The 11,049-nt window shown below is 43.0% G+C and overlaps 1 protein-coding gene across 3 annotated transcripts in view; it reads left to right on the top strand.

The window, feature by feature from the left end:
• The first annotated feature begins 441 nt into the window (after positions 1–441).
• LOC123491216 (sarcoplasmic/endoplasmic reticulum calcium ATPase 1-like) overlaps positions 442–11,049 on the top strand; it is a 38,870-nt gene continuing 28,262 nt past the window's right edge. The window contains exons 1-7 of one of the 3 annotated variants that reach the window (XM_045221335.1): positions 442–542; positions 774–910; positions 2,274–2,291; positions 5,533–5,615; positions 7,869–7,973; positions 8,357–8,495; positions 10,502–10,582. In XM_045221335.1, the coding sequence (XP_045077270.1) occupies positions 793–910; positions 2,274–2,291; positions 5,533–5,615; positions 7,869–7,973; positions 8,357–8,495; positions 10,502–10,582 (544 nt within the window). In that variant the 5' untranslated portion in view covers positions 442–542; positions 774–792. Of the gene's footprint in view, positions 632–773; positions 911–2,273; positions 2,292–5,532; positions 5,616–7,868; positions 7,974–8,356; positions 8,496–10,501; positions 10,583–11,049 lie in introns of those variants that run through there. The other 2 variants (XM_045221336.1, XM_045221337.1) reach the window with 2 other exon arrangements.

Below are 11,049 nucleotides of genomic sequence, written 5' to 3'. Positions count from 1 at the left end.
CATGTTTATCTATCAGGATGTGTAAGGTGTAAATATGATCAGTTGTGCAATGTTTTGGTATGAATCCAAATTAGTTTTTTTCTCAAGACGTGCTTATTAAGGAAGTTTAGAACTCTCTCTGTCTCTGTCTCTGTTCTCTATCTGCCTCCCTCTCTGTACCCCCCCTTCCCTCTGTCCTATCTGCCATACATACAGTAGCACACTGGGCCCATCATTCAATGCCCCCTACCTCTCATTCAAAGCACCCCTGTCCCCATCTCCACTTCCCTGTTCTACTGACCATGCTCGATCCAAAAACATACTTTATTTTCAGTTTGACGGCAGACAGCGGACCCCCTCTGCAGTTGGTGCCAAATTCTTCCACGCGTAATCCCCCCATAGGACCCTCCCGGCCCACCCACCTTTGCTCCCCTCAGCCAATGAGGCGCAGGCGCATGGTGAGTGAGCACCAATCGCCCCACTTTTGTGTCTGTATAAAACTTTTCAGAAGCCTGTGCCAGGTTGCACTTTCTGTCAGTCCAGGGCTCCAGTTTGCCGGAGAGGTGAGAGAGAGAGCAGCGAGAGAGAGTGGGGAGAGAGAGAACGAAGGGAGTTGACAGTTTGTAGCCCAATCCCACACTTTTATAAAGTGGTGGGTAACAATTAATTTATCTGGTTGTAAAACCTCATAACTGGAGAACTACCTACCTACCTACCTACTTACTGCACCAAGCCACGCATTACCGGATAGACGTGTCCTAAACGTGTCTTTGTTTTGTTCTCTTCTTCTGAAGCGTCTCCTGTTTGGTGAGGATGGAGAATGCACACGCAAAAGAGCCGGAAGAGGTTGTGTCATACTTTGGTGTCGACCAGACCACCGGCCTCACACCAGAACAGTTCAAGAAGAACCTGGCCAGATATGGTCACAATGGTGAGAAAGAGAGACTGAGATGGATGGATGGATGGATGGATTGATGGAAAAGGATAGAGAAACCAAGGGATGGACAGAGGGACATGGAGGTGGATAAGAGGAGGGATAGGGCTTGTTGGAAAGATGATGGTGAGGAGGAGGAAGAGGAGGAGAAAAAGGAGGAGGATCTGGTTGGGTGTAGAGGTTCGGACCCAAAATGGGGTTTATTGGTGCTAAATGCTGTGGAAAGAATGGATGCGATTGAGGGACAGACAGACAGACAGCAACAGGTGTTCCTCTGACTTGGAAATAGTTTTTTCTTGGGGAACAGTTAGTCTTTGTTTTGGTTATGACGAGGGGAAGGTTGAATGTTGACTTTTTGTGATTGGCTGCTGGCTGGCTGACTGACACATTGGCGCTTGGCAACCAAAATGGTTCACGTGACCTTGTGATGGTGCGGCAGATACCATTTGAAGGTCAGCGGCACCAAGGGATGCTTGGGTAGTGTAGTTTGTGATCAGTCCAGTACAGGCTCTCTATTGTGGTTGGTTGGTTGGTTTCCAGAAGTTCCTGACAACTTCGACTTGCATATCTGTTGTATCAGTCCTTTTATTTTTGTGTATTTGCAGTTAGCACACTTGATAATACCATTGAGTGGCTAAGCATCAGACTAGATATACAGAGGTAAACGTTAAGTTATGAGGCTTATGATAATATTTGTATGAAAATGTTTCTTCTTGGTCATCCATGCTTAAATCATGATATGAAGCATTAGTATAGTCATTGTCTCTTCCAACCAATGAAAAGCAATGACCGACTCAAGGCTCTGATTGGCTAACCAATCAGAGGTCAGTGAGAAGGACAGAGGTTTGCTATGGCTATTGTAAGGCTGACCTGGGACAAACCAAGGCCCTAACACTTGTTTGCAAACTGTTGCTGAAGAAAACCACTTAGTTTGATCCTTTAGAAATAAAGTAGAATCACAGTTGTGCAATGCCAGTTCTTTGGTTTGTTCACGTTTTTTGTTTTTGCATAATTTGAAGATTTGAAATTAGTTCAGAGAGATTTCAGTCCTGACGTAAGTTATCAATCAAAAGGTGGATGACATGAGCAAAGTAAAGGTTTTTAGTTAATTAACTATAGATATTTGTATCAAGTGCAAAAGTTTGGACCTGTATTTTCAATGACCTGATCTGACCGTTAAACAGGTGGAAACAAAGGCTTAGTAAATCTGGTCCTTTATGTTTAATCACAGTTTATAAAGAGCATTTCTGCTATCAAAGTTAGAGGTAGTAGGCCTAATGTTATTCTCAATTAGTGATGTTAGTAGCGAATAGCAATGCTGTGCTAATAATCTCCTCTCTCTCTCTTTCCCCTTTCACAGAGCTGCCAGCTGAGATTGGTGAGTTCCAAACGTTTATCTTTGCCCCTCACACACCTGTCTGTGGTCGGTCGGTCTGCACACACACTCCTATTTCCGTCCCAGTGTCCGGGAGGTTACACATCCCATCAGTCACACTACTTCTTTATTTCTTGTCACCATGTCACACACAAACAGACACTTACATACACACACACACACCTGTTGTTCTGCTTCCTGCCTGGGATGATGGACTTCCTGTCAGTCGTGTCGTCGTGACTTCTGTCATCACGAACCCTCCAGACATTCCGATTCGCCCATTTATCTCTCTGTTCACGCCCCCTCTAGGGTTTAAAATCATTGGATTGGTTGGTGTAGAGTAGCCATAATTTTTATCCAATCCGATGCTTGACAGGGAGTGGCTACACACTTCAGAGAGAAGGAAGGGGAGGATGTGAATGGGATTGCTCTTGTTGTCAAACTTGTCATAACCCTGAAAGACAATGATTTTCCTATGCACAGATCTGTGTCCTAACTTACCCATCACATCTGTCACATAAAACCTCGAAAAACCCAGAACTAAAAACTTGCGTAATTGCGTCAGATGCTTCAGTTGAGTCGTCAATAGTTAAAACAACCACAAAGTCATAAACCCCACCGATTTCTACAATTGATCTTCTTAAAATCTGATTTTAAACCACAAGCAGCCGGTGGCACCTTAATTGGGGAGGACGGGCTCATAGTAATGGCTGGAACAGAATCAATTGAATGGTATCCATGTGTTTGATACCATTTAATTCACTCCTTTCCAGCCATTATTATGAGCCGTCCTCCCCTCAGCAGCCTCCTGTGTTTTAAACCTAACCCTAACCTTAACCCTAAACTTAACCACACTGCTAACTTTATGCCTAACCCTAACCTTAAATTAAGACCAACAAGCAAATTTTAGTTTTGATACAATTGTATGATATGCAACAGTTGGACAATGGATGAAGACACTCCCAACCTTTGGAATTGTTATAATCCATCAGATATTGACAACATTATAGCACATAAAACATTTTACTGGCACGGACAAATAATATAGTTTTTTTCCTTAGAATGCACTCATATATACATTTTCTTATTGTATCAGGTATTTTTTTGTGTGTTAAACTAAGAACATTATATGTGCCTCATTTGCATAAATACACTGGGTGTATTTGCATATATTAATACATTAACATAAAGGGGAGAAACAGGGCTGCAACCACCAAACACTTGCTCTGTCTAACCTATCTGCACTCACCTGCACTGTCTAGACTGCCTCATTAATTACTGTCGTCACGTACTTTTGCATAATTCAACAAGTGTGTCAATAGCAAGATACCCTCGGATTAAAAATCAACACGCTTGGCTCTAGATTACACCTACTTTACATTGTTTGCGAGATCAGACATACACTACATGACCAAAAGTATGTGGACATCTGCTCGTCGAACATCTCATGCCAAAATCATGGGCATTAATATGGAGTTGGTCCTCCCATTGTTGGTATAACAGCCTCCACTCTTCTGGGAAGACTTTCTACTAGATGTTGGAACATTGTTGCAGGGACTTGCTTCCATTCAGCCACAAGAGCATTAGTGAGGTTGGGCACTGATGTTGGGCGATTAGGCCTGGCTCGCAGTCGGCATTCCAATTCATACCAAAGATGTTCGATGGGGTTGAGGTCAGGGCTCTGTGCAGGCCAGTCAAGTTCTTCCGAACCAACCATTTCTTTATGGACCTCGCTTTGTGCACAGGGGCATTGTCATGCTGAAACAGGAAAGGGCCTTCCCCAAACTGTTGCCACAAAGTTGGAAGCACAGAATCGTCTAGAATGTCATTGTATGCTGTAGCGTTAAGATGTCCCTTCACTGGAACTAAGGGGCCTAGACCGAACCATGAAAAACAGCCCCAGACCAATATTCCTCCTCCACCAAACTTTACAGTTGGCACTATGCATTCAGGCAGGTAGCGTTCTCCTGGCATCTGCTAAACCCAGATTAGTCCGTCGGACTGCCAGATGGTGAAGCATGATTCATCACTCCAAAGAACGCGTTTCCACTGCTCCAGTGTCCAATGGTGGCGAGCTTTACACCACTCCAGCTGATGCTTGGCATTGGCATGGTGATCTTGTGTGTGGCTGCTTGGCCATGGAAACCCATTTCATGAAGCTCCCGACAAACAGTTATTGTGCTGACGTTGCTTCCAGAGGCAGTTTGGAACTCGGTAGTGAGTGTTGCAACCGAGGACAGACATTTTTACATGCTACGCACTTCAGCACTTGGCGGTCCCGTTCTGTGAGCTTGTGCGGCCTACCACTTTGCGGCTGAGCCGTTGTTGCTCCTATTTCCACTTCACAATAACAACACTTACAGTTGACCGGAGCAGTTCTAGCAGGGCAGACATTTGACGATCTGACTTGTTTGGAAGGTGGCATCCTATGACAGTGCCATGTTGAAAGTCACTGAGCTCTTCAGTATGGGCCATTCTACTGTCAATGTTTGTCTATGGAGATTGTATGGCTGTGTGCTCGATTTTATACACCTGTCACCAACTGGTGTGGCTGAAATAGCCAAATCCACTCATTTGAAGGGGTGTCCACATACTTTTGTATATATAGTGTAATATCACCATAACCCGAGAGTTCATTTTCAGAAGTTGCTTTCACTTCAGCGCATCTAATTTGTAAACATTTCAACTGTATTAAATTATTATTTGTATAAATTCCACAAAAAATGAACACCCATCAAAATAACATTATCTTTCTTTTTCTTGTGAAGAGTCGAGACGGTGCGTTAAATTCCAGACGAAGCTTTAGTGTTCTTATAGATTCAACGGAAAGCCAATGTATCCGCGGTCGTAACGTTAACGGGAACAAGCAAGAGTATGAAAGAGTAAAATGAAAGCAATCAATCCAGTGTGATTTAAGTGACAAGTGGATTTTGCACCCCTTAAACACAAGAAATAGATGGCTGAAAAAGATCCTCAGGTGGTCGGGCATGCGCGTTGTTAGTGAACATTTCTGTTGGTTTCCACATTGCACGATGTTGGCAAGTGTCTTGAAGAGTGCACTCCTCTTTAGGTCTGATTTGTCTGCATGTGTCACCACACAAAACAATCGTGAGATAGTAGTATTGCGATTTCATTTTACCGTTTTTTTTTAGTGTTGTATAGTGCTAATACACTCCTGCCAACACACGCAGATCCACACACACATGCAGTGACATTATTCTCTCTCTCTCTCTCTCTCTCTCAGGTAAGACCATCTGGGAGTTGGTCTTAGAGCAGTTTGAGGATCTGTTGGTCAGAATCCTGCTGCTGGCTGCCTGCATTTCTTTTGTAAGTAGACAAAACGTAGTCACTGATTTTGACCGACTATCCTTTTTTAAATTTTAGTCATTTAGCAGACGCTCTTATCCTGAGAGAATTACAGTTAGTGAGTGCATACATTTTTTTTTTTCATACTGGTCCCCCGTGGGAAACGAACCCACAACCCTGGCGTTGCAAACGCCATGCTCTACCAACTGAGCTACAGGGAACTATGGCATGTAGATATTGCTATGGGTTACAGGGAAAAGATTACACAGTAATGACACAAGACAAGGTAAAGACATGAGGCTCTAGTCACTAGATTAATTGCTGCGTTAGAATGGCGAATGACTTTAGATGTTCTGTCTCTAGCTTCATTGGTACAATACAAAGTTATGTTATCTAGTCTGCTCCTCAATGATTGGTGTAATGAGAGCAAGGGGAAGATATTAATGTATTGATAATACCTATTGAGTCCTCTCAGATCTCCACAAGTGCATAGGGGGTAGGGTCTATACAGGTCGATAGGTTTGGGTGTATGTGTGTGTTTGTTGGTGTTAGCACCTGTAAGGTCACTGTGAGGTCACTTCCTGTCAATTTCCTCCTGCCACGTCCTCTCCTTACCCCAGTGCAGGATGGGTAGATGTTTCAGCGTAGCAGCTGTGCATGGTGGCAGAGGCCCTGAGGACACTGACAGCGAACACACACACACACACGCACACACAAACACGCATGCACACAAGGTTACATACCTGCACTATGAAATACACATACTGTACACACACAGGTCAATTATGCTTTGCGTACACACAGAACACATGCTGTGACCCGTCAGGTTATATTTCATATGGATTGATGTCCGCCCTCTCTCCCTCCCTCCCTCGCTTACTCACTCACGCACACACTCGCTCAAGGAATCCCCCCTCTCTCTCACTATTTAATTTCACTGTTGTCTCCCCTCTGCTCTCCTGTCTTGCTCTCTCTTTTCAAATCTGTTTTGGGGTAGAGGGGTGACACAATGTTTTAACCCCCCCCACCCCCAACCCTTTACACTCTGTCCTGTCCCTGACCAGCTGTCATTATGGCCTTAGAAAGAATGGTGTGTGTGTGCGATGTAGTGTGTGTGTGTGTGTGTGTGGCAAGAGGGCACGAGGGGAGAGAGGGCGCGTTATTTTAAGAAAGTCTCAAGCCAGGCCGAGAAACTGTATCCTTTAACAAAGGTCAGGGATGAAAGGAACGAAGGATTGCCGGCGAGAGAGCGAGAGAGATAGTTTTGCACAATGCCATTGTTTGTTGCAAAAGCAAACAAACAGATAGGTGATAGGTACATACAGTATATGGTTGAGGAAGACACTGTAATGATAATATGTACTTCATAAATCCATAATATAAAGTGAATATACTGTATAAATATAAATGCATTGGCAATATCAGTGTAATGTTTGTAATGTACTTTCAAATTAAGGTTCTATGATAGTATGGTACGTGTCAGAAGGCTACAATCGATTTCAATGCAGTATATTTTGGAATAGAGAGACAGAGAGGATGCATGATATAGAGATCTTAAAAGAGAGAGAATGAGAGAATAAATGGATAGAGACAAGAAAATAAGGAAATGAAGAAACAAGCAAACAAAAAAAAAGAAAGAAAGAGAAAAGAGGATAGAAGAGTCAAATCTTTGCACAAAGGAACAACAGAGTAGAGAAGGGAGAGGCGGTAGAAGAAGGTTAAGAGGATGGTTTGGACAAAGGAATAGGGAATAAAGGATAATGGATCGATGTATACATTAATGGAGGGATGGAGGGATTTCTCTGTGGGTTAGATTGCTTCTTACTCTGCTTCAGTGGATCAGAACTGTTCTGTGTCCATGTCAACACAGCCCATTTCCTAAACAGACCAGTGACAACAACATGTGACACTCACACACACACAATAACTCCCTCTATCACACATGCACGAACACAAGGACAAAAAAGGCTGGCATAGACTGTTTCTGATATGGCCGCATTTTGTCAAATGTTGTAAAAGTGCATTCCATTATCAATAAACATAAATTCTCTCTCTCTCTCTCTCTCTCTCTCTCTCTCTCTCTCTCTCTCTCTCTCTCTCTCTCTCTCTCTCTCTCTCTCTCTCTCTCTCTCTCTCTCTCTCTCTCTCTCTCTCTCTCTCTCTCTCTCTCTCTCTCTCTCTCTCTCTCTCTCTCTCTCTCTCTCTCTCTCTCTCTCTCTCTCTCTCTCTGTCTCTCTCTGTCTCTCTCTCTCTCTCTCTCTCTCTCTCTCTCAGGTGCTGGCCTTGTTTGAGGAAGGTGAGGAAACAGTCACAGCCTTCGTGGAACCTTTAGTCATCCTCCTCATTCTCATCGCTAATGCCATCGTTGGAGTCTGGCAGGTCAGTTAGTGGAAATACACGCACACAGACACACACACACATATAATACATCACATGCGTTAGTTTAACCACTCAGGGTCAGAATGTGTTACCCGTGGGGGGAGGGGTGTTATAGGGGAAAATGCAGCAGCCCCCAAACCCACAGTAAAAATACAGAGGGACGATCGGGTTACCACAAGCAGCGGGTCCATATTGGCCTTGTGGTGGTCATTTGGAAACTATGCACAAGGATTCACACATAGGGGGTTATGGGACGAGGGAGCGGGGAGGGGGTGGATGTGACGGGGGTAGGGGGTGGGCATATTGGCATAAGTCAGGCTTTACACTTCTGGAAGGGAGGTTAGGAGGAACTGATGTTCTGTGGGGTTGTTGTTGCCCTGTAGGAGCGCAATGCAGAGAGCGCCATCGAGGCTCTGAAGGAGTATGAGCCTGAGATGGGGAAAGTTTACCGGTCGGACAGGAAGAACGTCCAGATGATCAAGGCCAGGGAGATCGTCCCTGGAGATGTGGTGGAGGTGTCCGGTAAGCTTCAGATTCAGATTCAGAGATTCAGATTCAGGTAAGAACTGTATACCTAATGACTAAAGGGCTGCGATTTTGGGGTAAGCTGATTCTAGATTCGAGCCCAAGGGCAACATCTACCCATATAGACCCAAGAGTTGTAGGCCCAGTCCCAAGTCGACCCTTAGCCCCAATACCCACTAGCCACTAAAAATGAATGTAGATCTGGTGTAAGCGAAATAATCTACCTTGCTTATCAGAGATGAAGGTTTAGAGATTTTTACAACAACTTTTATCACAAAGTGTACAATTTGTCACAAAATGAGTCACAAAGTCCTCTCAGATTGACATCACGTCTTTAGGGTTTGCTAATATATTATACCAACCAAAACAAGGCCTAACACCCATAGTGAATATTGCCTGGTTGACAGACACAGGGAGCATCCCAAAAGGCACTCTATTTACTTTATAGCCATAGGGCTCTGGTCAAAAGTAGTGCACTATGTAGGCCCTAGGACCCCTGAAGGTACTTGGCCTATCCACAGAGGGTACTTGAAGACTCATGACACCATTGGACTACTGGTAAAATGCACATGAGGGGGTACTTCAGGGGTACTCAGAGCAGAGCAAAATTCAGTTGGTGGTACAATAACCGAAAAAGGTTGCGAACCACTGATGCAGGGAATAGGGTGCCATTTGGGATGTATACCAGCGGCTGGTCCTGGGTCAGATTGGTTTATCCCTCTAATGGTTAAAGTTAGGTTTAGGGTTGGCTAATCTGATCCTAGTATAGATAAACGGGGCAGATCTTACTAATAAGGGCACATTTTAATGTTTATTGCGTGTTATTCATTTGCGGGCACAACATTTCCAAATTTAGCAGGTGATCTACTAAGAATATACACTATAATCAATGCATTACTTTTACATTTGACATTTTAGTCATTTAGCAGATGCTCTTACCCAAAGTGACTTACAGTAGTGAGTGCATACATTTTTTATTTTGAACCCACAACCCTGGCGTTGCAAGTGCTAGGCTCTACCAAATGAGCCACACGGGACCTGCACCAATGCACTAGATGTGTGGCTTGGACATGTGAATGAGTGTGTGTGTGCCCGTGTGTATTTGAGAGGGTGAGAAAGAGAGAGAGGGATAGAGAGTGTATGACAATGACTAAGTGTCATTTTGTGACGAAGGGAGGGAGGGAGGGAGGGAGGGAGGGAGGGAGGGAGGGAGGGAGGGAGGGAGGGAGGGAGGGAGGCTGTCCTTGTGTCCTTGAGACAGTGGGTCCTTTTAAGGCAATCAGAGGGTAAGAGAGAGGGAGGTATAGAAAGAATGAGAGAGAGAACAAGAGAGAGAAAGTTATATACATTGTATATAACTTACAAGTAATAAATAGTGTAACCATCATCCATACATTTATTTGGGGTAGGTAAATTAACAGTTAACATTAAACACACACATTTCAAAAGAGTGTTTTAAATGTTATATTATTAACTATGTACAGTGTTGTTACAATGTGTAAATAGTACAAATGTTTTCTCAATAGGTAATATAATGTACTTTTTTTGGGTTATATAATGTGGTTGGGGCAGATGGTCTGAGTGCTGTCCTGAGGTGTTGTTGGGTTGGTAGTGGTTAATAAACTTAGCCTCAGGACTAGTTGGATGAGGGGACTTTTCTCTATTATCAACTCCCCCTCTCTCTCTCCCTCTCTCTCTACCTCTCTCTTTCACACCCTCTCTCTCTCTGTTTTGACATACTGAAGAGTCAAAACTTCAAATAGTGATATTTTGACAGTGTACAAAAGCAGTGTATTGTCAGAATGCACTGTAAAAAGTCAGAATAAGCACAATGTTAACCAGGGGAAACCTTGATTGTGATAAAGACTGAGTTAAAATGTAGTAATTATGTTTGAACATTCGTAAAATTAACTCTGAAGTGGAGTGTAGTTTGTGAGTATATGCGTGAGGTTGAGAGAGCTACTTTGAACTAACATTGTCTATGTGTGTTCTTTCTTTCCCAGTTGGTGACAAAGTCCCCGCTGACATCAGACTCGTCAAAATAAACTCTACTACTCTGCGTGTTGACCAGTCCATCCTCACTGGTGAGTGATATTATCAACTCTGTCTATCAGTCTTAACCCTCTTTACAGAACTACAATGGAAATACATTAGGGCTGTCAGAGTTAATCAGTTAACTCGAGTTAACTTTTAGTAATTTTAGTGCACTTTGTTTTTCTCAAGATTTATCGCATTGTCTGAAAGCATTGAAAATACACTGAAAACATCCTACATTCATAATCTATACAGCTAAAATCTACAATGCCATGTAAAATAACATGAAAAACAAGTTGACATTGAGGTTAAATAAAGTGTGATTTCTCAATTTGGCCAAAATAAATAAATCTATTTGGATAACCATTATTTTATACAAACTAAAAACATTAATATTCTTGTAATGTTTTTTGTATGAAAAATCGTAAATTACATTTGGAATTTGCAATTAAATCCTGAGAGTTAACTCAATTAAATATTTTTTATATTTTGACAGCCCTAAAATAAATACATGTAA

This window comes from Coregonus clupeaformis, chromosome 7 (assembly GCF_020615455.1).
Source record: "Coregonus clupeaformis isolate EN_2021a chromosome 7, ASM2061545v1, whole genome shotgun sequence".
NCBI classification, from domain to species: Eukaryota; Metazoa; Chordata; class Actinopteri; order Salmoniformes; family Salmonidae; genus Coregonus; species Coregonus clupeaformis.
Note: the sequence above shows the minus strand (reverse complement) of the source record. Positions and strands in the feature narration are given on the sequence as shown.